The sequence below is a fragment of the Strix aluco genome, chromosome 2 (assembly GCF_031877795.1).
Source record: "Strix aluco isolate bStrAlu1 chromosome 2, bStrAlu1.hap1, whole genome shotgun sequence".
Lineage (NCBI taxonomy): Eukaryota > Metazoa > Chordata > Aves > Strigiformes > Strigidae > Strix > Strix aluco.
This window is the reverse complement of record NC_133932.1, coordinates 104627159-104654776: the sequence shown is the minus strand read 5'-3', so window position 1 is coordinate 104654776 and position 27618 is coordinate 104627159. Positions and strand designations below refer to the sequence as shown.

Sequence of the window (27618 nt, the reverse complement as noted above, 5' to 3'; positions counted from 1 at the left end):
CATGCAGTTGAATGAATCAAGAACCAGAAGGTTGGAAAATGAATCTATCATTTTGTGACTTAGAACATGTAAGAAGCAGAAAGCAATTGGAGTTCCTGCTTGTCTTCTGTAATAGCCAAACATAAACTGATTGGATTTGGTGATGTGCGGTCTGAGGAAAAGCAATGTGTCTCATGCAAGAGGGCAGGCGGTAGAGACCACATGGCTCAAACACTGAACAAATGTCAGGAAAATATGCCCTCTGTAAACTTCATAAAACAGATTGTGAACAGGTAGCAGTAAATCAAAGATACCCAGCTCCTCACCTCCACCTCAGCACAAATACTTCCTTGGAAACCCAGAAAGAACACCCAGCACATTCAGACTTATGGCTAAAAAAAAAAAAAAAAAAAAAAGGCAGAAAAAAGAAGCATCCGAAGTTGCCTAGAAATTTGTGAAATCCAATTTAAACAATCTCGAGCTGACACAGGTCTCTCAGCTTTCCATGACTGAGCTTTGCTTTGGAGCTAGTCACAAATGATGACATTAGACAAAGGTATGGAATCTACAGGGTCAGACCCCAGTGAGTTAAAAAAAACCAAACCAACAGTTGGCAAAGTCCACAGGTAATCCCAAATACCAGCAACCAGGAAATACTGGACAAGACACCAATACAGAGAGGGAGAAAGAACAAGAAATTGTATATGTGTAAAAACACTTTCTGGTTTAAGCGTGAGTTTTCTCAAATCACTGCAGCAAAATGCTGCATAAAGTCATATTTGTGAAGTTTTGCTGGAGACTAATTTTGTAACAGCAAAAGTATAAGACTGCGATAATTGTTTGGAGCCCTCCAAAGCTGATACATCAAACCAAGGGGCAGTATGGACTGCTTCGTGTATCCAGTCTGCTGATTCCTTACTCCCCAACTACTTTTCTTTGTTCCTATCCAGCTCAGCCCTTGCATCAATGCCCCAAAAATCTTTTGACAAACATAATTCTTCTTGTTTTCCATCCAAAGACACAGCAAAGCCACCTGAAAGTGGGCCAAAGAAGGGGAAGTATGCCTAGATCTGACCCAAGGCTGTTGCTACCACCAGGAAAAAGAGCTGTCAGTCAGTGAGAGTGGGGTGAGCAGGAGACACTGGCAGCTGGAAGGAGCCAGAGAAAAGGAAGTGGGATAGACAGAAAAAGAAACACTTGCTGGCTGGAAAGCAAGTGGGGAAGGCGGGGGGTGGAGGGGAGTACCCAGGTGCCAAAATATGCAATTGTAACCCCATGTATGAAAATTTACTTTTTTAGCACAAACACAGTAAGAATATATGGGTGTTTACATGCATGGAAATACACTGATTTCCAAATAAACTATTTCCAAGTAATTTTTTTAACTTCAAATTTCAGCAAATAATCATCCTCTATCCACAGACCAATTACCTTTTGAAGATTACAAAATAAGAATCACATGTACCTTTCTTAGCCAAGAAAGCATTACCTTCTTCTCAAGGTAACTCTCTTCATTAATTGATTAGTCTACTCTTTTCATTAATTGTGTCCCAATGAAGCAATTAAATAAATGAAGCAGACAGAAAAGAACAGACACTTCTGGGGGAAGACTTGTTTTTAGGAAGGTCAGTGCCAGAGCAGGTGGTTTTACTTTATCATCTTGGCATATGTGCCCAGGCTGCCTCAGATGACCCCACTGAAGCTTTTCAATCTGTTTTGATGTAAAGAGCAAAATCAAACTGTACTAACAGCTCTACACGGAGCTGCCTGCTTCCTTTTAAACACATGTAAGTGGGACAAGGGCCAGGGCAAGGCAGGCAGAATAGGTCTTCCTCTTTGCTTTCTATTTTGTAGAGAGAATAGCCAGTGTTGTTCCTAATTAAAACCCCCAGGGTAGCCTATATAGCCCCATGAGAACTATTTTATCACATCCCTCCCACCTAGTTCACCACACAGCTGGACAATTAGCCCAGAGGACACTGAGGCAAAAAGAACCCAACCACCCCAAGTCATTTAAACCGCAAAATCATCACACAATGGAAATTTAAAGCCCTATATCACACTGTGAAATTCAGGTGCCTACAGCACTCCTAAAGAGCAGAGATGTCCTACTAAGCTGAGCCTCAGAAGCCCTTTTCCAGCCTCTGGTGGCTCAGGATGCATAGGTAACCAACAAGTGTCTTCCCAGGGGCTCACCACATGCTACAGGTGCCGTGACCTTACCTAGCACACACTCCTAGCTACTGCCACTGTCATTCAGATGACATTTAGTGCTGGTGGGTCCCTTCCTTCATATAAACACCATACCTAGGCAGAGCGTTTGCTAAGGGCAACTACTAACTGCTAAGTCTAACCCAACCTTCAAAGCATTCAAGCCCCCATCTCTACCTCCCCAGAGGTGACTTAACCCCAGAACAGACAAATAGAGCAGACATTTTTCTCCCAGCCTGCTGCTGGACATCGCTATAGTGGAAAAAAATATAGAGTGTGACCTGTAGGTCTTGAAATTTTGAATAAAAAAGCCCCAGATTCTTCAGCCATTTCTGGGTTTGAACTGATAACTATTTGGTGTAAAACATAAATGGGAAGTCCTCATTTCCAGCTAAATTTCCAACCCCTGATGATGTAACCCTACTTGAAAGTGCTGGATGCATGTTTGGAGCCAAATCAAAACTCCATAAAATTAATTGTAATTGACTCAAAATATTTGATTTGTGTCTCAGTTTTCTGGAGTGAGTTATACCAAGCCTGCATGTTCTGCAATCTGAAAAAAATTAAAGCTGCACAAGAAATACAGGGACACAGGAAAATAAAGAAATCAGAAAGTTGATTTTTTTTTCTTAGAAATATATTTTGTAAGAAAACAATATTAACATTAAAAAGAAATGTTTATTATACAGTATAAAATAATTGCTTGAATTCAACTCAGTTTCTTACCAAAAAAAAAAAAAGCCTGAGGAGTTGTACGAAGCCTCAATTCCTACAGATTTGAGTCTTGCCTTCTGTGATTCTTACCGCATTAAAGAGCAGGTTTTCCCCACATCATCCTTAGAGCACACAGACAAACACTCCTAAAACCTCCCTCATCCCTTCCCCAACAAGTTGCTGTTTGTTCCCTGCCCAGCTGTGCTCTAAACATGACCCACAGTACTTGCAGCTCCCTCCCACATCCCCCAAACCCACCCTCAGATTACATCCACCTACCTCTTTTGGCCAAGCAACTACACAAGCAACAACACACGTTGCAGCTAGCTAGGAGTCCCCCCATATTAATTTGTTGGCTAATATGAACAGTGGCCAGCCACTGACAAATCATGTATAATGGCTGAGTTGTTCTCAGCTGTCTGTTCTCATAAAACCTCTAAGAATATCTCTTAACACTGCCAATCATCTGCCCAATCTGGCAAGAAGTGTGCAGAGTTTTAAAAGCTAGAAGGGGAGACAAGGACAGGCAACGCAATGACATAAGCTTCACTTTTTCAGGAAACTAAGCTAGTAAGTCATTACTCAATTGCAGAATTCACCACTTGCAGATTTTGTTGTAGGAAAATATGCCTGTTCAGTAACTATAAATACCCCTAATATATTTCTGTGGTTTATTATGTATTATTTTTTAATTTACTTTTTCTTTAGGTAATGCCAGCTTTGTAATGTCAATTACCCTCCAGGTTTGAAAGGCACCCAGTGACCAGCATTCTGGTGTAATTATTCATTACATTGGTGTGATTTCCCCCCCTCCCAATAATACTGACAAGTTTAACAGGAATCTATTAAGTTAAAAAGAACAAAGATATATATTACATTTGCTAATTGCAAACAACCTCTTTTAGCTGCAATTTTTCCCATTGGGATTAAAAAGTGCACCAGTTTAACATGTCTGTACATTAAAAACAGTTTAAAACATTAAATATACAAACAGCAAGAGATTTTAAATATTTTGTATCAAATACTATAGGACAATATAATTTACATTTTTTTTTTTACACAAAACATTACACCTGAAATATAACTTTAGATATTACAGAATATAAAAATACATACTTTTTGTCTAAAAAATGTCTTTGCAGGTTCTGGCACAATGTAATACTTTAAAGGCACACTGTATTTTGCCAATCTATATTTGCAATTAACTGTGCAACAATAATAAAATGACCTGTAATTAACCTTTTAGAATTGCAAGGCCAGATGATCACCCTTCTTTCTGGAATAGCCCTTTTAATCAGGGAAAAACTTGAGTTGAACTTTTTAGATGTTCTGCAATTCATTTCTGCCACAGCCTGAGCTCTCCAATCCTAATCCAGCAAAGCAAGAACAGGCTTAACTAAACATGTGAAAAGCCACATCAAATGCAATGGGATTAGTCATACTTTCATAATCTTTGCCATCTCAGGGTCAGAACACTCAACCCCAAGCAAAACTGAGCCCTAAATGCAAGTTGGGAGCCAAGTTCTGTCCTGCCCTACGTTTGTGCCAAAACTAGTAAGAGTAGCAGAGGTTAAAAAGTCAGGGCAGAACTTGGAAACAGAAGTTCAATAGTACTAATTGCTCTGATTTCAACTACACCAATGTAAAAGTCATAATGACTCTACTCAAGCCAGTGGAGTAAAACTGCTATAAGACTGAATCAGGAGAACTATGTACTTTTGCCCTTCTATGCATTTGTGGGACTCCCGCTGGAGTCAGCACAGGGAAAAAATGTGTCTTTAGAGATATATGGCTTATACAGATGCAATTGGGTTGCAAAAGATTTCAGTTCTGTCTTCAAGTTGTTTCTGGACTGCTAAAAACTCAAACAATTTTCAGCACGCTAAAGAAAAAATCAGTCTAAATCCCTTACTTTAAACGCCCCAAAATAAGTTGCTTCTTGTGATGAATCCAGTAGCAATGGGTTTGACACCTGGACACTTATCATTTCACCAGATTTTAATTTAAAAAACCCTCCTACATTTACAGAATAAAAATGAAATTCTGAATTCCCTGACCAGTATTTGGTGCTTCCCCCCTTCATCAACACATCAGAGCGCCTTATTTTAAGGTTTGTCTTAGTCATATATACCATCAGCTGAAGCCCTCTTTTAGTCAGGTTTCCTGAAGTTTCATGATGTCTAAAACAAATATTGGCATACAGGTAGTAAAAACCATCTTGATTAACAATTAGCTTTCCATCACTGAATGTCATATTTGATAAGTTTGCCTGGCCTTTGTCATGATGCCAGGATGTGAGGTTCACTTTGCGAGTTCCTGAAGAGAAGAGAAAAAAAAATTATAAACATTTAACAAACCCCAACATTTAGAAAGCAATCCCTGTTTTTCAGAATCAATAGCAACTACAGTTATATAGGCTAAAGTGAGTATTAGATAATTATAAGAATTCATACATTTCCTTTTTTCATCATGTACTGCCATATTTGACTTGTTATTTATAACTGTCTGCCCTCCCACCAGAACATCTGCTGGACCATGGTACAAAACACATGCTTGGCCAGTAGTTTGATAATGCTAAGCAATCATGCAACAAGCTCTGTATAGAAATTGCATTCCACCTAAAATTTTATTTGAGTAACAAATACTTGAGTTTGAAAAGAAAAATTACTAATGAAAAAACAGGAAAACTTGTTTTCAGTCTTTAACCTGTAAGTGTTTGCAAGGAATAACTAAACAAAATTTGAAAACAAGTTACACTGCTAATTCCCTGAAGAGAAAGCTTATGAAACCTTCCCATATTTTATGTTCTTGTGACTGTAGTGGTACAAAGGTAAGCATATTTTCATTTGGGAACACCAAAGAAATGGGGAAAAAAAATCAGTACAGTTGTGCATCTTTAATACTACACAATAGATTGCCTAGATGTTAGATAGCACTTCAAGTATTTATGCAAAAACAATGTTTAGACTTAACCCAGTGCTTGCATATACCAGAACAAGGCTCTACAATCTGGTTTAGTCATATCCTAGATATCTAGGATAGTGGCCCACAGCATAATGTTAATTCTTTGATAATTGTACAAATACTTATAGCTGGGCAATTACAGATATTCAGGAGGTAAGTTCAGATTCTTTGTCTAATATCTAGCAGAATGTCTTAGAAAAAGTTTTAGAAGACAGATGTGAATCTGGAGGTATTGCTTTTCTTTCCTTAATTTAATTATTTACTTTAAAGTATCTTAAATTTCAAGCTAGAAACAATGAGCTGATATGCCATGCTTGGAGGAGAACAGTCCCATTCAAGTTGTCTTAAGCTGGAGATCCACAAATTAGGAAAAAAAATTATTATAATATTCTATCTCTCCATAAAACATCATGCATGTGGGAAGCAAAACACATGTGTAACAGTTACCAAATGTGACTACCAGAAAGGACAGATTAATAGAATCAATGTATGTAAACAAGCATTACTGAATTCCTTCTAACAGGTACACAAGTCTTTTCAGTTCTGCCTGCATGATGGTGACCTGGTAAACAGGAAGCTGGCCCTTATCTGTTAAGGTGACTGAATACTTTGTGAAAAGAACAAAAAGGAGCTGAAAAACTGGAGATGTTTTGATTAGTTCATCAGCTTAGCACAGTCACCAAAAGCTAACTTCACATATACAGGTACAAATGTCCCCCAGGAACTCTGGTCTGAAAGGCACCTCCTGAGTACTATCACCAAGTAGCCACTTTGTATCAAACTGGAGGTTTCAAGCTGGTCAAGACTCAGATGTCATTTCATTTAGATACTACTATTGAGGCTGTGCTAAGAGATGGCCCAGCAGGAGCTCACATAGGCACTGAGAGCAAGCATTTGAGTCTTCCTGCTGAAGCTGGTCACATTTGACACTTCAGATTGGTTTTGGTGGCACAGTGTTAAGCAGCAGCCTACAACACCAGCCCAAACAGCATTGCTACTACAGCACGTGTATTACGTAGAGGTTTATCACAGTATTTTCTGTTGAGGAGCATGCCCTGAAGCACACATCCCACAGTCCCTTCTGCCTCCCAAGATTCACCACCATCCCATTATAGCACCCACTCAACTCACAACCTCTGCCTGCAAAAACAGAGGAAGAACAAACAGTGGGAGGAGAAGACCCAGGCAAGGCCCACAGGCAGACCCCCCCAGAGGAAACAGCACTGTCCTGAGAAAGCCACACAGGCCCTGACCCTTCCCGATACGCACAAGCCACTAACACTCTACCATTTATTCAGTGTAATACACAGGGCATAACACAACAGATGAGAGTTGGACAGCTTGTCTTCCTAACCACTAGCAATTTTCAGCACACAAAACTAACTCCATTTGCTCCCTCCCACAGCTGCAGGTCCACACGGGCACCAGAGGACCTTACACCTTCAGCTCCCAGTGCATCTAAATGCCTGCTGGGAATATTCAGTACCTTTTTCTCCCAACAAAGCAATCTATTCTCACCAAACTTTCCATGGCAGATGGCAGGGCCCAGTACCCTCTCCTCCAAGCATGTATCAAGGCATACCCCAGAACCACCAGTGCTCACAAGCATGTTGGGGAAAAGCCCCAAGTACATTTGATTAGTTAAAGAGATTCGTCTTAGATTTGTTTGTGCAGAAAGAACTGAGGGGAAGTAGGGACAAGGGAATTTGAGAGCTATGAGTCTTCCCTAACTGCCAAGGGCAAGAAACTTTTACATGTGAGAGGAATACTTTAATAGTAGTCCAGAACAAAAAGCTTCTGGCATTCTTCCACAAAGACTTGAGCAAAGCACAGGCTGTCAAAGGCAGATCATAAATAGTTGCTCCCCTATGGCTCCAGTGCAGCCAAGCAGAAATTATACAAGCAAGATGATACAGAGAAGCCATCTTCTGTGCAGGGCCTCAAAAAACCCTCTGAAAACCATCAATTAATTGGAAGCAACACTAAGATCTTAAGTCTCTTCGCCTGGAATTATTCACCTGCAAGAGATGCTGAGATAGGGGTACCAGAGTACACCTCTGAAGCACTGGGGATAGCTGAGGAATTTGTAGAATTTCTTGTGCAGTGTTAAGTCTGCCAGAAATGCTGCCCCAAGGAGGCTGGGCTACCTTCAAGATGAGGATAGGCAAGAAATCACTGCTTGGATCAGAGAAGAGCCACATCAGAGATACAGGACAGGAATGTATACATCTGACAGAGCAGAGAGGCATGCTGGCATGCTGTGACTGACTGGTGGCACACTGGGTAGTTGTTAGGCAGATTTTATTTACCTGGCAAGTAAACTTTTTAGTTGCCATTCTTAATCAAGTAGCAATTTTGAAGAAATCCTTAGTGGGAATACACAATTCTCTGCTGAAGGCAGTGTGAGAGAGAAAATAGGTGCCACAGTCACAACTGAGATGTTGCGAGGTGCTCTGGGTGGAGTTTGTTCACACTGTTTGTGTTTGAAGGAAATACGCATCATTCATCCATGTCAGGTGGAGGTACAAGCCAAGAGATGATGGAAGATGACCCTGTTTTGAGCAGAGGGTTAGCCTAGATAACTTCTGGATGTCCCTTCCAACCTCTATTATAAAGCTATGATTGTATTAAATGGGCATTTTGCCACAGTTGAGCTTGAGAAGAGGCATGGTACAGACAGCAGCACAACACAAAGACGCATTGGTAGGAGTTATGCCATGCAACCTTTAATGGAAGGAGCGAGCAGATTCTCAGCACTTCTCATGGTAAGACACTCAAGTTTGGAGACACCAAAACAATCAGCATCCCAAAGCACAGGCAGAGGAAAAATCTGGAGTATACAAGTGCCACATCACCTGTCCATCTATCAGAAACTCTGAAACATAACTCAAGCCATGGGACAGTCAGAAATGCTGCAGTACAGTATGTTCTGTGATAAAATTTCCTATGAAGCCATGAAAAAAATAGCACAAGGTAAGTCATGTTGACAGAGAAGAAAGAGGTCAGAGAGATAATGAGTAAGATAACCTTCCAGACATGGTAAAAAGCATTATAAAAAAGTCAAGATAATACACAGTCTTTCTGGTAACTGAATCAAAACAATGTCTTGGATATTTGTGAGCATCAACTAAGTCTAATACAAAGAAATTTCAATAAAATTAATTAGTAAGAAAGAAGAAGATGGGAGGGTAACAGAGGAGAAAGTAGCCTTGTATTGCTAATTTGTTTGTATCCTAGTAGCTTTCAGGTATAAAGCCTGAGGGAAGGACCAAAGCACTGTTTGCTCTGAAAAACTGTTTTGGAGGCAAAGGGCAGCTGAGTCAAACTCAGAATAGCTCAGAATACTACAGCATTTCCTTAGACAGCTAAAGGTATCAATTCACATCCCAAATGATATATTTAACATTTATATTTATTTCTGTTTGTGATTTTCTCCTTTAAACTGTGACTAATTTCTGTCATCAATTTATGAACCAAAATTCACTGTTTTCATTTAAAACCTAGGTAGCATTTATAGTGAGCTCTGGTAAAAACCAACCAGCAAGCATCCAGCTTTAACCTAAGGCAGCAAACCTAAAAAATACACACAGCAAGCCAAACCACTATGGCTTCTGCAGCCAAATGATGGGTGGGGACACCAAGATCTGGGAAGGGTTATTTTCCCCCTCCCTCGCACTCCCCCCAGCTGCAGAAGTTCATTTAGGGCTTGATATTATTGTGAACCAGGTAAAAGGAAAATGTTCCCTCACAGACACTGCTCAGTGCCCTTTCATGAAGGGTGTTCAGTGGCAAACTACTTAAAGTCCTGTTTGACAGTGAATGAAGACTGGTATTTTTTTCCTGACATTGTTTATTTTGGGTCAGAGTGATGACAGGACAGAACCTTAAAATACTAAGAACAGATCTGTCCAGACTCACGGATGGCATAAAACAATTTAGAAGGATTTCAGACATGTAGGGTAAGGAATCAGGGGAAGAAAATAGAAATTGCCATTTGCAGTCTGAGGAAATAGGATGGGAGAAAAAAACTTCTGGTGACCCTCAGCCAAATTCTTCATCCTTTATGCCTGTCATTAGCCTCTATGCCACCCAACCATGTGGGTACTCCCTCATGCAGCAAGTATGATACTGAAGTGCCTCACAACCAGTAAGTTCAGGTTTCCAGCTACCCATGCAGCCCCTCTCTGCTGCAATGCTGCAGGGACCGCAGAAGCTGTGCCCCTGATTAACATCCTGGCAATACTCTTCCAAAACAGGCAGAAGCCGTATGTGCCAGATCAGGAGGAAGTATGTCCAACTCATCACATTGGTAAGGGGTTGATCAGCTCCAGGGAGAAACAAAGCAGCTTGTCACAGGCACTGTAGTTCTGAGAGTTGCTGCAGCCTGTGCTGTTAAAAAAAGAAGTGAAGAGAGCAAGCAAGAGCAATGCCTCCCTTGCCATTACCCAAAGATGTGCTATGTCACTCCCTAGAAGGTTAATGCAGTGATGCACAACAGTAAAAATTATCAGCTGCTAGACCTGATAAAAATAGTTTACAGCAACATCCAAGTAGACAGCAATAAATACCCCACAGGAAAAGGTGGATTTCACCAAGTGTGACTCTGACACACTCCACTTCTGTAGATACAAGTGATCTGTCTCTGGATTAGCAAATTAATTGAATCCTTCCAAAGACAAAATGCTAAGACAAGTTTACTGATATCTTCTACTGTTGACCTATGTCAAAAGCCAAAAATCTGACTGAAATAGAAGCTTGTCAGGAGGCATTTGAGCTAGTAAGAAAGCTTGTAGAAGTTCTGGCTGCCATCTGACAAGCTGCTTAAGCTCTCTGCTTATAAAGCTCTAGATATCGGCAATGCCAATGCACTTAAAGGGAGAAAGAATCCTATCCCTCCAGGCAAGGAGCTAACCCCTTGTGTACAGAAATACTTTGTCTTCAGATAGAGCAAGAGCAAGGTATTACTCTGCAGGCTGCTGAAACCTCAGATTTCAAGCATCAACACAGCATTCCCCTCTGGTTTGGTTATATAAAACAGAAAAGCAATGCACATAGCTTAATTAACAAGGAGTTCAGCACTGCAGAATGTATACATCTTCAGAGGAAAAAGACAGCGGTGATCAATGGCCCCTCCCATCTTGAGATCCCCTGTCTAACAGCTTCAGAATAAACTCTGGTTTACTTCTACCACACCAATGATGATGATTGTGTTGAAAATACAGCAGGAAAAATCTCAACTGACAGTGCCCCAGGGCAAAAAAGGAAACAGTACTAAGATATCTTAAAATTGTAGGAATGAATCTTTTCCTCTGGAGAGTGTTCCAAGGCAGACTCATGTCTTGTTCCCTCATACGGTACTAGCAAGGATATTCCCAAAGCAATCCAAAGATACCTGTGGGTAGAGAATAAGAGCTCTGGCAAGATAAAAGAATGCCATCCTCTTATTGGGGCAGATAAAAGCCACAGGAACATTTTTTTCCCCCTGCTCAATAGCTCAGAAACATACTGCATCCAAGTCAACACACTGACCAGAAACTCTGTTGCTCAGAGTATAATGCTATGATCTTTGATCTTCCTGCTACTGGACTAGATGGATGCAGACGCTTTGGCAATGCCTGAATGTCAGGAAGGCCCTGGGAGTCTTGATGTGAAAAAGTCTATACCAGCTCTGCAACATAATAATGAATGGAGTATGACAAAACCTTTTCAACATGCCATTAGCAAAAGGAAACACCTTCTATAAATTCAGCCCTATGCTATGAGAGTGCAATGTATCCACAGGGGGCAGGGAACTAGCACACAAGTTATAATAATGACAACGGGACTGCAGTTCTAGGTTCTCAACACCTCAAAATGAAAGATGTGCTTCCTTTATGGCAAGTTCTTACACTGATGGGCACCTGACATGCGTGTGCATTCTGTATTCACTTAAGATTCTTATCTTCCAGATCCACCCTGAAGACAAATGCTGTGTTACCCAGTACAGACCTGATTACATGTCAACACACAAAAGGAGAGTTGCTGTGAAGGGCTAAAAAGTTGGACATAAGACATTCTTGAATTTTATAACAGAAAAGAACACATCTCTTGAGCTGACAAGAGGACAAAAAAAATCTTAAAGTCAATGGAAGAGAATCTTCCAACCTGCAAGATCTGGATTCTGGCCAATCTTTGTGCTGGTATATCCTTGTATTTATCTGTGTATGTATGCATACATCTGTGTGTATGTACACTTACAGCTGATGTCCAGTGTGAGTGAAGAAGTCCAAATGAGCCCTACTAGTCAAATAAATTAAGAAACTTCAGAGGAGAGCACTCAATGCATATCTTCATTCCTCACTTGAAGACAGCACAGAGGCAGGCCAAGCCCTCAGAGCTGGATCATGAAAACTGGTCATTTGAAGTGGAGGCTGTTCAGCACATAAGACTGATATAAGATACCTGAGGCAAAGGGGAGCTTTTTCCTGTAACATTACCCCTGCTGCCTCCGAAATCCTTTAACGCATCCTATTCTCATTATCAAAAGCCATTTCTGAAATCCCAGTCTGTTGCCAGTATTGCTGAACTATTTTCATATACTTCACTGTTTAAGACATTTATACTAGCATTGAAAGTATTCACTTCAAACTGAACTTACCAGATGGAATATTCTTATCATCAATAATGAGATGGGCAAATGGCTGCTTCTCAGGTTTGTTTCTCTTGTACAGATCCATTCCTAATGCCTCCATTGCAGCTAAAGATAAAAGAGTTTCATTACCTCAAAAAAACAAGTTTAGTAGAACTAAAATATTTCTTATACATAGACCAGCACCTACCTTTTTCTGGTCTTGGTGGTGCTCTTCCCATGACACGCTGGACTTCCTAAAATGAGAAAGAGCCATTGTTTTGATGTTGTCTTGGTTTTGTAACAGTGTGTATTGCAGGTAGTTTGCACAATTACAACACTGTGTGTGTGTATATGTGGGGGTGGTTCTACCTACAGTATATTCAGAAGTCTGAGATACATTATATAAATATGAGAATATGTATAATATGAACACACAGTTTAGCTGCCACAATCAAATTACTTCCTCTGTCCAATACTTCTGATAAAGGTGGATAGGAATGATGGTGTGTATGATCACTGCACTACTTACTGAAGTAGTGGTGACTGGACATTTACAACCTTTCCTACTTACTGTACTTGAAATATTTCTCTAAGTATAATGGAACAATGACTGCTAAGAATGCATCACATAAAACAATGACGTTTGTGAACTAATTTAATTACTTGGGGTCAAAAGGTAACAAAAGAGGCAGTTTTACAGAGGGACTAATGTGTAATCACACTAACAACTAATGAAGTCTAAGCTCTGAATTTCATTTGTGAGGAGTTAAATGAAGTAAATGAAAACCTCCATCCCTCACACTTGACCACTAACAGGGAAGACTGCAAGACTACAAGGCTTTATAATCAAGGCTCACTTCTAACAAGGTATGCAGGAACTGAAGGATTAATCATCTTTCACATCTGTACTGGGCCAAATGAACTGCATGCCAGAGTTTGGAAGCATGCATTCATCAAAACTGCAGATGAATTTTAACATGAATGAAACCCATGTTACCCAAAACCAAGAACAGTACAAGTAACAGACATCAGGCACCACAAAAAGCCTTGCCTTTAATAATCCACACCTGTTTTCCTCTTGAAAAAACATACAAACCACAGTTCTCAAAAATCTAAGCAGCCTGTTCTTGTTACAAGCCTGGATTGAGTCTTGGTAATATTAATTTCAGTCCTCAGTTGTGTCTCCTGTTCCTCCATGACTCTCTTCACCTGTTTTCTGAAAAACAGGGGTAATATTCTACTTGCTATTCAGAATACTTTATACCATGGAGCCATCAAGACGATATTTACTAAAAGTAAGCATTTTGCTGAAGATAGCAAATCATATCTCAATCTTTGAAACCAAAGAATGGTCCTTTGTTTTGTCTATGTCACACATCTTGCTGTTCATCTGATTCAATACCATGTGTATTCAATACCCCTCAGATTTTGCCAGATCAGCAATGTTCCACTGTGCTCCCAATCACTAGATTTTTATTTAGATTTCAAATCTAGAATTTGAAATCCGGCTTTGAAAACACCTGAAGCCCTGCTTTTATGTAATTTTGCAGCCACAGTCAAATCTGCAATGCCTTCGCCAGTGCATTTATTACTCTCACTTTCCCCTTTCAGTAGGTGTTTAAATGTTAAACCAAAATGAAAAGCCACAGCAGTACGGAAGTTGTAGTATGACTATCAAAGCATAATACTTTAGCAGAGATATGCTGATTTTGTAGATAATCATTAAGATGCTTTCTGCTGTAGAGACGAGAAGAAAAGCAGAAGAATTGCAACTTCAAAAGAAGCAAAACTCATGTCCACCTCCCCCACTTACATTCACTTCCCCTCTCTGATCTTCCTACTTCTATGTCAGTTCTAGGAGCACGAACATGAAGCTCAATTCTAGGAGCTGCACACCAGCATCAGCCTCTAGCCACACTTGAGTTCTTTAACTTCATCAGAAGTAGGAAGACAACAAAAAATTGCAAGCACTAGATACTGCAAAGTGACAAAAGCCTCTGAAGAGAACAGGACATAAGGTATAAGAGACTGGGAGATGGACCACACTCTCAGAGATTACTGTACCACACCTACTCCCAACCCCTTCCCTGGAAAGGGAAGACTCCTTTGTTTTCTTGCTTTCTTAATGGAAACTTCTCAGAAGTGGAGTTTGCTTTCATATCCTTTCCTTCTGGGAGATGTGATAATGTCATTGCCTGGAGAGCCTACTGGGCAGATCCAAAAAGAGCTATGTACGTTTTAATCTCCTATTATCTAAACTGGTACTAAAAAAACCCCTGTGGCTGCTAAATGCACAGGCCTTGGAAGACCCTGAACTGGCCAATTACTATCCTCCTCTTAACCTACATTTTTCTTAGGAGTATAGAGCTCTGCTTCTGAGCATTTCCAAAGAGGCTCTAGCTTCAGCAGCTATGGGTACCTCACCTTCTGAGATCTAGCAGCCTGACTCAGCTCATCTTCTATGCGGTCATGAAACACAGTCTGAGCTACCTTCTTTCTAACTGTCGGTGGTGCTGTTCATCTGCAACATCACCACTTGCTAAGCACAACAGCTACCCAGGAAGACTTGGGTCTACAACTCTCCTTGTCCTGATGGCCTTGAGCCTACTTTCCTGTTTCCTAGGAGCATGCCTCTGACAGGAACACTCTCCTGTACTCCTCTTGAAGCTATGCCACTATACAATTAGGAATGCAAGTGTCATCAGAACAAAAGGGCGATTATAAGCGTGAGCCTCACACTAACACACTGAGAAGAGCTGGAGACTGGCTCATGTTCATTGACTCTTCTGTGTGTGCTTGTCATTGGATTAGAAGTGGCTAGCCTGTGGCCAGAAAACAGAAACCCTCCATCAGGCAAGTTCTCCAAACACTGGACTAGCATCAATTTCTTTTCCTGATTCTGGCCAGTCCCACAAAATTTTGATATTCCTTTCTGTTCTGTTTCCCAGGCTTCCAAAAGGAAGCTGAAATAGATGAACCAGTCCCTAGATAACAGAGATGAAGCTGTGGGTTTCCTCCTGAAAAATAAGTAGTTCAACACTTCTATTGATTTATTTTTTTTTTACTTCATGTTTCTGCAGTTCCAAGGTGCTGATACACAACCTGCCTTAGAAAAGCATTTTAGCATGTACTTGCTTCTGACCCTGAAGGACTTAAGGACCACATCTTTCAGTGGATGTCTGAAGATATCCACATGTTTAAAGATGGCCTCTTAGGGGGATTATAAAAACCCCCTGGTATCTTATACTGCAAGGAATTAAGAGCTAGGATTTTCCAAATCTTTAAAGTATCAACTCCATTCTTTAGCACCTGAATGTCTTTATGCATCTCATACTTAATCCAATGTACACTACCAGTAAGAAAGCAGAGACAACAGAACCTGTCACTAAGACACTGCTATAACGGCATGAGAACTGCTGACAAAATATTACCAGTGACTTCTCTTAAGTCTGCCACCCACAGAACCATGTGCGCTACCAAGCTGTTGAGCTATTTTTAGAAAAACTTTACACAAAAATCACACCATTCTGCTAGTCTTATGATAAGCTGCACTTGTACACCTTTGCGTCATTCGCTCACTGCCCAGCAAGACAACTCTGCTGGCCTGCTTCCCACATTCCGAGCTCCTTCATACAGTCACTGCTTAAACAACAGACAAGTAGCCAGTCACAAAACCGAGAAATGTGTCTTCCTTCATTCCAAAAATGTAAGGCCATGGGAAGCTGCAAAGCTTTCACATTTTAAAAGCTAAAATCATGCTTTAAGTACGTGGAAAGTTGGGAACTGCTCTTTCCTCATCCATGGCAGGCTGCAGGTTTTAACATCTCAGTGTCTTCAAAACAAAAACATCTCTTGCTCTTCAAGTTATGTCCGATATCGAGGATGCAGAGACAAGGCTACATTTGAACACATGTCATCTGTGAAGATTTTTTCGTCTTCTTTGTCTTTTACAATATCAGTATCTACTTTGAGCAGCTCTAAGTAGCCCTTTGAGACCAATCAGAAGAGAACCCCTCTGGACATTCATGTATTGCTTCAGCTGTGATCTTGAAACTCCTTTATGCAGTTATTTCTTTTACTACCCAAGTGCTTTAAGTCCAGCTAATACCAGGAAGAAGTATCTGATTATCTTGCCAGAAATTCAGCAATTTGAAGAATGCTAATCAGGAAGGAAGTGAAGTAGAAAGTACATCAACCAATATTCATCAGAATATAGTTTGAGATCAGCACTACAACCTCTACCAAATAAGCAGTCTATTGCCTGCATTAAAAAAAAAAAAAAAGCACATAAGGTTGTAAGATGGAAACTGAAATTTTAACAACTTACACCAATCACTTGTGAAACCTTGAATTTGTCCATAACCACACGCACTTTAAATGTCTGCTAAGTATATAGATCTCTTTGTAAGTGCTGCCTTGGAGGTCTAGCAAAGTACTCTGTTGCCATGTGGGAGACTAGTTTACGCCTGAACTAGCCCAAGCTGCTAGAAGCTGGGAGTATTGCCAAGAAAAGTTACTTATGAATTGACCCAAGATGTGTTTGTAGTTCTTTCTACTTCAGGCTTGTAACAGACTTCATAAGAACTGTGGTTAGTACATCTGGACCGCCAAAAGGTTTTTAGGGTTACATGCAAAAAAAAATTAAGCAAACAGATAGGCTAGGAAAGTATATTATTTACTTGAAAGTTTATACGCAATATTAAAAATGTGCTTTCTACTGCATAAGCTGCTCCCTAAGCAGTACTTTTATGCTGGAATATGTTAAGGAATTCACCATTAGATTTTGATTAAAAGGAAATCTTTAATTATTATTTTTTCACGAGACACCTGTTTATAGACCCAACCTTGCAGCCCTACTACACTGGTTTTCATAAGAGCACTTTCACTCTCAATGTCAATCCCTGCTTTAGATTTAAGCACTAGGTCTACAGGTGTGCAAAGAAAACAGATGAGAACAAATGCAGTAAGCTAAAAGCTGTAACCAGACCATAAACCTGAGCAAAAGCAAGTTGTCTATTTTCATTTCCTGAACAGTTTGAATTGCAAAAGACAAAATATTGAAAAAAAACACAAAACGGTATTTTAAAGTGTTCCATTTCAGTCACTTAACATGCTGTCAATTCAAATAAGGATACTGGTTCTTAAAGCACACACAGGTTAGATTCTCCTTCCGGAAACTGAAGAAAGCACAGACAACAGGAAACCTCTTTCAAGTCACATTAGCTGCAGTCCCACACATACAGGACTAGCACAACTAGAAAGAAGATTCAGCTGCATCTCTGCCCTTCCTTGTAGCAGAGCCAATGAAAGGCAGAGCTTACAGAACATGATGAAGTATAATTTTGCCTTAACACTGTTTCTTTCACTTCTCTGATATACTAAAAAGATGCAAATGTAGCCCCAGGCAAGCATTTTCCTATCTTTATTTTTTTCTGTGTCATCAATATATGAAGACAAAGCATCCAGAACACTGACACAGCTACTTAATACATTCTGTTGCATTCAAAGGAAATTCAGAGTCTGAATACTTTGCCAAGGGAATTTTTATTGTTCTCAAACTAATGGTCATCAGCCAAGAAAGTTATCCCTGCTCACTACTTATCTTGGCCACGGACATTGTAGCATTTAACCTCCATCCAGAATGGCAGGATATGCAGCCTCAACTAAAGCCAATGCCTTTGTTGAGTAACCAGCAGCGAATGACCAGAATGCAGGGCTTCCCATTCACTTACTGTAACAAGCTCCTCACTCTGTCATGGGAGGCACATGAACAAGCAGTAGTACCAGCACACAGAACAGAAGTAGGTATAGCATGAGACTCTGTAAAAAGAGCTAACCCTACAGAGTTAACCCCTTTTTTTCCCCTCCCTAAGTTTTTAAAGGAGATGGCTAGCTAAAGGGACAAGACATGAACTCCTAGGTTTCTTTAAGTTTTGTTCACAAAAAGATCTGCCACTCAGGGTACTCTGTTAAAAGCAAACATTACATTAGCACAATTAAAGTACTCCATAATTAACTCAAGTACAATTCACTCTGTAAAGCATATGCAAGTTCAGCTCAAATCTAATGTAGTACCCTTTATGAAAAACTGACAGTCCTATGCAGATAGGAAGAAGTAAAGTTGTAATGGACCTGGTAAGCCAGGAAAACCAAATACCATAGCAGACATTCAGCTGTTAAATAGCCCATAATTAGCACTAAACACTATCCGGAACATGCAAAGAGATCAAAAGCAGTAACTGCAGTAAGAGGTCATTGGTACATATATCCAGCTTGCCTAGGCCTCTTCATTAGGGCTGACTTCTTTAGCCAACTACTTTTGCTATTCGTGTTTGGGAACAAGCTGTCATTCTCAACTGCCAGGCAAAGACTGTCCAGTTATTGTGCTATGGCAAAGTAGCTCTTCTGCCGGTGTGGGAATGGTCTGCACAGAACAGACCTGGCAAAGTGCGCAAAAAAATATAAAGGACATACTATCCATCATTTTGGGCTGCAGAAAGAGTAAGAAACAAGATCAAACGAGAGCAAATATTATCTCCTCTGTCTTTCAGGCAATAGTTTTGTTGCTGATCTTGATTTGGGAGAATCTTGTCAGAAACATGGTCAGGAAGACTGCTTTGAAAAAAATGTGGAACTGTCCTTTTTTATGAACATTCAAATTGTTGGCAAGCCTATACAAATATTAGGATAAATAACTACCATTCAGGCCCAACCAAATGCCAGAATGGCCAATCAACTAATTGCAATCACAGTATTCTCAGTGCAACTTCAAGTCTTCCTTTCTTAAAAAAGAAATAAGTAAAATGTGTTTGAATACAGAATCAGTTAACTGCTATCATGTTCACAAGCAAACACAGTATGACCTTGGATGCAACTTCAGGTATTTTTCAAACACCAGAAAATACTCTATAGAACTCACCTCCCAATACAGATGTTGGAAAAATTGTTGTAAGTTCAACAGGAGCACAAAATAAAGTCAGTCTGCCACTCACCTTCTGCACAGCTCTTTGGAGAGCCTGTTTCATGCTTCTACAGGATTCTGGCATTAACTTCGCTTCTTGATTTTCAAAGGATGTATCATGCAAATCTGTATTTTCTTGATGACCAAAAAGTGTTCTGACACAGTGTGCATGTTCTTTTGAAATTCTAGTAGGGTCCATCTGAAACAAAAATATAAGCACAACCACAGTTTTAAGTGTCAGTCCAAGTGACATGAAGGGCATTCAAGTCAGGGAGAATTTTCAGCCATCTAAAAGTCACCTAGCTAAGTTTATTATCTAAATTTTCATTGTAAATAATGAAGAGAGAAAAAGTTCCCCACATGGAGGTTTATTTCATCCAAGAAGCATGTGAGATAGAGCTGCCTAGTTTGCTAGCTTAGACTAGATATGTGACTTTCAAAAGTTAAAAGATAAATCCCACACTTACAGTAAAAATCAATAATCCTGAATTCCATTTTTCAACCATTCAGTGCAATATCACAATTATTTTAGCAGGCAACATACACAGCCATTCTATCTGTAAAAACTATAGTTTGCAAGATGACACACAAATGCCAAGTAGAGGAACTTGGGGAAAGTATGTTCAACAACTAGCACAGCATTTTCAAGAGGAGAAACAGAAGAACAGAAGCCAGTTATCACTGAAACTATTTTATGGGTGAGAGATATTGCTGCATGAAACAGTCACCAAGTAAGACAGCACAAATTCAAAAAGACAAAGAGATAATAAAACTGTACCACAAAACAGCTCTACTTCATGGGACAGACTGGTAAATTTAGAATATCTGCAAGATATTTTTAGTAATCAGTCTTTGTGATTGAATCAAGTATACTTTTAAACTGTAACTTTAAAATACTCCTGAATTCTATCACTTAGATAAATTGGAAGGATATTCCAAGGATTAGGATTGTGCCTTGGCAGAGTTTAGTTGCATAAATATTATTTAAGACATTTCACCCTCTCTTCCCACACTCCATACACTTTACACTCAAGAGATATTAACCACTATCTTTCAGAAATGGCCTAAGACTCTCAGCAATTGTTCTCAACTTGTATTTATTCCACTTTACTTCAGGCTTGAAGTGTTTGTGCACTCAAAACCTTGTCTAAATTCTCTAATTGTATCAGATGGTCTAAGAAAGAACATTTATTCCTATCTTTCTGTATAAGGTAGAAGGAAGAAGGAACAATTTTATCTGAGAATTACAAAAGATAATACATGATTTGTAATCATGATGAGGGAATGCCAAGACATTATGGATATTGCCTGACCAGTGTTCAGTTTCCTTTAACCTAGCACTAAACAAAACAGAACATCAAAATCAAGTTTTGTAGAATACAAAACAGCCAGAGTGAATCAAACACATTATATCATTTGTTCACACAAACATAAATTCAACTCCCTAACCCCCAAAAAGAACTGAGTTAATTTAAAAGCATAAGGTTAGGCAGAAGTTCTGTCTACACCAGCCAGCCCAACCGGCACACAGTGCAAAGAAACATTTGTTCCACAGATGGCAACACCAAATGCCTCCTCCGTCACCATCCTTCTGCTAAAGTCTCCAGATGAGAGCTGTTTGCCCAATTCATTCAGACCAATGTCACCCCCTGTGACCTGGTTTAGCTATCTTGGTTATCCCTGCAGTTTTGGAATGAAACGTGTCAGAAAAGGTTCACCTGAAGATAAGAAGATGCTGCAGCTTTGAGCAGAGGGGCAGAGATGAGTTACAGTATGGCTTTGAGGCAGTAACATCTTCCTGGAATAGCCTGACACAGCTGAATCCAAAAGAAAACCAGTGTATAGCCATTACAGCTCTATGAATTGAGCACTAAAAACTACACTAATGACTTCTGTTAACTGTTAACATTAAGTGTTTAAATTGATCTAAACCAGTACCTCTGTGTTCTCTCCTTCACCACAAAATTTCATCCTGGTTCTCAATCTCAGCTTCTAAATCAATAACCTGGGGGAATTTTTGCTGATCTAATTTCCTGAAAGATTAGCACCCTGAAACTAACTCACTCCAGGTATTGGACAAGCATCAGAGCCAGTACGGGGACAGGCATAGGAATGAAAGAGCAGGAAGGCAGCACTAGCTTTAACAACAGTGAAACCGCACCCTAAAAACATCTCTCCTAGTATGTTCCACTATTATCCAGAACTCAAAAAAAAAATTAACTGTGAACAGAAAAAAAAAATTAAGCACAAAATGTTTACCAACTGCTACTGAAAGGCAATTAATACAGAATGACCTGAGTTGGAAGATACCTCTGGAGGTCTCTAGTCCAGCCCCCTGCTTGAATCAGGGCCAACTTGTAACTTAGGTCAGGTTGGTCAAGGCCTTGTCTAGACAAGCTTTGTGGAATCTCCATCACCAGAGACTTTGAACCTCTCTGGGCAAACTGTTTTACAGTTTAACTACTTTTATTGTGTAAAACCACTGGTTTTGATGTCCAGCTACAGTTCTCCTTGCTGCAATGTATGACTGTGCCTCTTGTTTTTGCTGTGCACTTCTGAAGAGCCTGGCTCCATCTTTAGGTAGCTAAAAACAGTGATTAGCTTCCCTCAGCTTAGTCTATTCTTCAATAGGTTCAAAGAATCCAGTTCTCCATTTCTGATACACTATGGTCCCTACCTATCACAGTGGTCTTCTGCTGGACTCCATCCGGTTTGTTGATATGCCTCTGGTACTGAGGGTCCCATTATTCCAGATGTAGTCTCTTGTGTTGGGGTTGTTAGAGACCTGAAGGAATTAAGGTCTTCAGCAGTATCTGGATATCTCAGTCTTCTCCCCTCCACACACATAGCAGGATAGGAGATAGAAAGCCACAGCAAATAACTGCCAGTAGATACTCATTTTTATCAGTAATTCTACTAGTGAGAGACTATTATCCCAGTTTTGGATTTATTTAAACACATTTTCTGAAAAGTAGACAAGAAAACTAGGTTTTACCACACAAAGATCATGAAATTTCTAAAGGCCTGAGCATCCAGCATGATAAATCATGCGTAGCATAGATTTACAGCTATCACCCATCAGCAATCAGTCAAATGTGTCACACAACACTGTGCCAGAACAGTAACAGCAGATTGTACAGAAGCACTTACTCAGATTATAGTTTATCTGCTGAAGGCTTAAGACAGAAAACCACCATCTCTGCACCTACAGTTAAAAGATTGAAGGCTTAATGGAAACACTGTAACAAATAGCTTCAGCAACTTAAAGCTGTGAAGCCCATCCTGACAAACTGCAAGTCTCTAGAGATTCAGTGTTTGATAAGGTGAAGCTCAGATCTTGGGACTAGCTAATCTACCTGGTTGCCTTTACCATTTTCAAAGAATACCTTGTCTTCACCGCATTTAACCATGGAAATTAGCTTGCTTGTCTGAAAAGGCATTCTCAGAAATCCTGCATCTTACATGTTTATAAAGAACAAGTACTGAACTGCCATGGCTGTAAACAGACATTACCAAATGCTGAGACCGAAACTGTGGGCAAGAAGTGATGCACAGAAAAAGTTTCAAGGACATGTTTTGAGAAGAACTTCTAACAAGCAAAATGAAATACTGGAATGGTCAACAGGAAGCATCTTGCTAACTTGCAAGGTAGAGATCTACAGCATGAAGTCCTAAAGATTTAATACCTCAAAGAAATATCAAGATGTAACCAAAAATATTGGAGAATCTTTTAACACATTAAGATAAATATCCTAGAGGAATTAACCTATTTAAAGAGAGGAGTGTCTAGCTTATTTTTCCTGTGTTACTATTGTGTATATATCCATTGTGTCTGACCTTGGAATCAAATCTTTCGGTGCCCCTTGATTTTCAGCATCTCTCATCATTCCAGTTGCATCTCTGGAATCTTTTCACCTAACTCAGGGAAGCCAAAATTAACTCCAGCATGGGAGGTGAGACCAAATGAATTTACAGAATTAAGAACCAATTTTCCAATGTTAAAAAGTTTCAGTTTGGGTTTAAAAGACACAATACATTCCAGCCACCTTTACCTGTTAAATGTTGCCTCAATTATGTCATGTTACAGTATCATATTCTATACTTACTCCTTACAATAAATGTTTTACCTTATTTTCAAACTTAAACCAATTCCCAGATTATCAAATATCACTTTGCACTCCATGATCTATCTTTCTTAACCACCAAGAAGGGGTTCTTCCAGGCTTCCAAAGAGTGCTAATGACTCCCAGCAAGCTGTTTTCTGTTAGCCACTGCTCTAGAATGCTCACAATACTTCAGATGAAAGTCTGAAAGGCGACTGTTTAAAAAACACACTGTAATGGAAGTCAGAGTTCCACAGATGCATGAAAAGACAACACAAATCTGACTTCCAGGTCCCCATTTATCCAAGTGTGAATTCTTCAGTATGGTAGAATATCTAACATTTGTACATAGTTTTTTTTAATAGGAAAAATGAATAATTTTGGAGTTCCAAATTAAACTATGGGAGTTAGATATCCAGCACCCACATGTGGATTTGAGCACTTCCAGCTTGTTCCACTGCCCTCCAGTTCAGTCAGTGCTAAACCACATTCCTACTCTTTTATGATCTAAGTACATTGACGAAATAGGCCAGAAAGAAAAATTTAAAAGCAAAGCTTTTGGAGACTATACATTTGCCAGTGAAAGTTAAATAAAACACTTTGCTCTCTCACCCTGTGCCATGCATGAGTCTCTTACGTGATGATCTCCAGCTGCTCTGAGTATCTAACTAAATTTTCATGGCATTTTCATTGATCATGAGCAAATACTCCTCATGAAGTATAAGCAAAATAACACTTAAGACCAATATATTTTGTTAGCGTTTAATTTCTTGGATTCAGCACATTGCACAAGATGGTCGAAAAAGAAAAACCAGAACACCTTCACGTTTTTACATTTCAGAACACTGTTACGAGAATACTGGTAAAAATCAATTCTTAGCTTTTTCTTTCTTTTTAGATATACCAGTTCATTGTCTTATTTGCATTGTGCTGCATTATTTCTTGGACACAAACGTGTTTACCCATGAAAATCTAGTGTCAGTCTTAGTTACATGTCTTGTGAAATTCCAAATGCTCAAGCCACAAAATAAACAAAACTAAGGAAAAACCAAAACCTCAACTATTGTCTCAGCTCATATTGTGTCATGATCCAGCCCAAATGATTTTATGCAAATACAGATAAAATGTGTATGGTAAAACTGAGTCAGGGCTTACTCAGCCTCTTAGGTAGAGTTTTAAAGACCTTGCAAAATGTATAATCTCTTAGTATCAGCCTACACAATCAAATCTTGCTAATTCACATTTGATTAATTCACCAACCAATCAATTCAAATCTTCTGATGCACAGCTTCTACTATTAACTTCTCATTATTTTAACAAAATACACCACAATACTTAAATTCTGTTATTAAAGTACAAAATTAGATAGCTGAAATTTGTACTGAAAAGGACAAATTGAGATAGCTTAATACAACTAAATTTGACAGCAATCTTTTCAAAAGAAAGAGGTCAGATCATGTCCCATATAAATAAAACAATCTGCAAGACAGTTAAGTAAAACTTAACTTCTCCAGGATCTACTATATTTTTCCATCTATCTTATTTCACAAGAAGAAATTGGTGAACAAATATGGATTACCATATCTTATTATTGTGACTTATGTACTTACTTCAAAAGTATACTTATTACTCTGTTTTTCAGTGATGGCAAAGAAGACATTTTATCCATTAGAAATTTTTCAGGCAATGATTTCAGTCAAGTCTACATCTAGCTACATGATCTCTTTTAGATGTTTCAGAAGTTCAAGTTTACAAAGGACTCCATACAACAGCATTACTCCAAATCTACAGGAACGAGAAACTGGCAAGAGAATTAAGCTGCCAAACGCAGAATTACACCCAGACTATGTAATTTCTTAAATCAAGAAAGCAGAAGAAAAATAGCCATTATGGTAAGAAAGCTCTTTTTACCCTTTGTTAGGCATGTGCAAAGCACTGACATGAACCTAACAGAAAGAGTCCTTAATAAGGGGGGGAAGGTAAAGACAATGGAAAAACTAGGTTTTCAAAAAGTATACTTTGATTAGTTGTGCTGATAGCAATGACTCTCTAGCCTACTAATCAATACATAGCTGTGCATTTCTATGAGCTACGGTTTGACAAAGACGTCTTTTCAAGTTCAAGCAGATCTGGAGTGGAAAAACATTTTTCTGCCACAAGCTGAAGTAGGCATTAATTTATTTCACTGTCAAGCAAACAAGTAGATTTAAGCTACTTTACAATGAGTCCCAGAAATTAAATGTCACTCTTCTGAAGCATACAGGATGTGATTAAATAAGTACTGTATTGCTGTTCAATTTTATTTTTGTAAAAATGGCAAACACAAAGCCATTGCCAGTAAGAAAATATGAACTGGCCTGCATAATAAATGATCAGCAGCATTATTGTATATTTGATAGTCATTCATCTGTTTCAGTGGATATACATTTGTGCAACATCTGTTTTCAAGTGCACTTTGTTAAGCAATCCATTCTGCTACATCAAGATCAAGCGCATCTACCTAGAAAGTAAACTGAAAGAAACAGGTTTCCACTCCCCACTGACCTCAAATGAAAAGTACACACAACAGAAGTACCACTTCCATGAAGGCAGTGAGACCCGTATTAACAGAAGTAATTAGCATCCAACGAAGAAAGCTTACACCTAGCCCGGAGAAGCAACCAGCCAGCAGCCCCCCACTTCCTCTGAGAGGGCTCAGCCGTGCAGGGTAAGAGACGCAGCAGCAAGTGAATCCAGCCAGCCGAGCCATTTCCAAGAAGCGGGCTCCTCTTCTCTCCGAAAGCCTAACCGCTCGTCACCTCATCTCCCCCACAGCGATAACCTCCCTGTGCCCCTTTCTCACGCACTGCTACCTCTTCTGAAGCACCATGCCCCTGGCAGGCTTGCGGCCTGGTGGGCGAGGGGCCGCCCTCTCCCTCAGAAACGAGCCCCTGGGCCACAGCCGGCACCTCCGGCCGATGCCCGCTAACGCGCAGACCCCGCTCCGCAGTGCCCCTGCGCAGCCTGAGGGACAAACGATCCCAAGTGGTGTTGTGTGGTGGCTTTTCTTTTTCTTTAAAGACATTCCTCCCGCTGGTGAAACATTTATGGCAGCCAAAGACCCCAGCCATGTCAAACCCCTCTCCAGTGAGCAGCTGAAAGCTGATCATTAAAAACCAAAGCTCCGCAGGAGTTCTGGTGAAGGATCATTACGCTGCTTCCCAAGCCGGGGACCCCTCATGTCCGACCTCGCTGAGAAACTCTGCACCCCGATACCACCCACAGGCCAGAGCACTACCTAGAACACCTCAGGCTGAGCAGCTCCAGCGACCGGGGGACAGCACAGGCCGGGCAGGGTGCTGGGAGCCCTCCAGCCCGACCCCCTCTCGAACCTGGCCCAACTTCAGAGCCAGTTAAAGGTGTTCTCTACCTTAATTTTTATTAACCGCCTCAATCCCACCGACGCGAGAACTTTCCCCTCGTCTGAAAGGTGCGAGGCGGTCGCCGCCGCCCTGCCCTGCCGCTCCCTCACAGCGCGGCTGCCCGCCGCGACGGCGAGAAGGGGCCGCGCCGACCCCCCTCACCCTCACCCCGGCACCGTCCCCGGGCGCCAGCAGAGGCGCCGCTTACCTGAGCTCGGAAGTAGAGGAAGAGAGCGACGCTGCAGACCACCTGCCCCAGCCCCAGGAGGACGAGGGCGGCAAGGAGGGAGCGGGAGGCGGGCGGCGGGTGCGGGTGGGCCGGCAGCGGCGGCGGCGGCGGCGGCGGGGCGCTCTCGTGGGCGGCGCCGCTGCCCAGCTCCTCGGAGCCGCGCAAGTACTTGGTGTAGTCTCGGCTGGCGCGCCGCATCGCTCCGCTCCGACGGCTCCACGGGCGGCCAGCGGCTCAGCGGAACTCCCCAGCCTCGGCAAACAACCCCGCCGCCCCGGCCGGGCACCTCTTATAAACTGGGCGGCCAATCAGCCCCAGGCGGCGTGCCTCTGCCCCCCCCCCCGCCACCCCTGCCGCCACACACATCACCACCGCCCCCTCCTCGCCTCCCCTCCCCGAGCAGAGACCGGCCCCCGCCGGCCCGCGGCGGGAGGGGAGGGTCGGGG

The 27618-nt window shown here is 40.7% G+C and overlaps 1 protein-coding gene across 1 annotated transcript; it reads right to left on the bottom strand.

The window, feature by feature from the left end:
* Positions 1–4599: 4599 nt before the first annotated feature.
* On the bottom strand, positions 4600–27370 carry TNFSF11 (TNF superfamily member 11). The gene is made up of 5 exons (XM_074816950.1): positions 27152–27370; positions 19471–19638; positions 12687–12732; positions 12506–12604; positions 4600–5220 (listed from the first exon to the last, which is right to left on the bottom strand). Exons 1-5 carry the CDS (start codon positions 27368–27370, stop codon positions 4799–4801), a joined length of 954 nt encoding a protein of 317 aa, XP_074673051.1. The 3' UTR covers positions 4600–4798.
* Between the last annotated feature and the right edge of the window lie 248 nt (positions 27371–27618).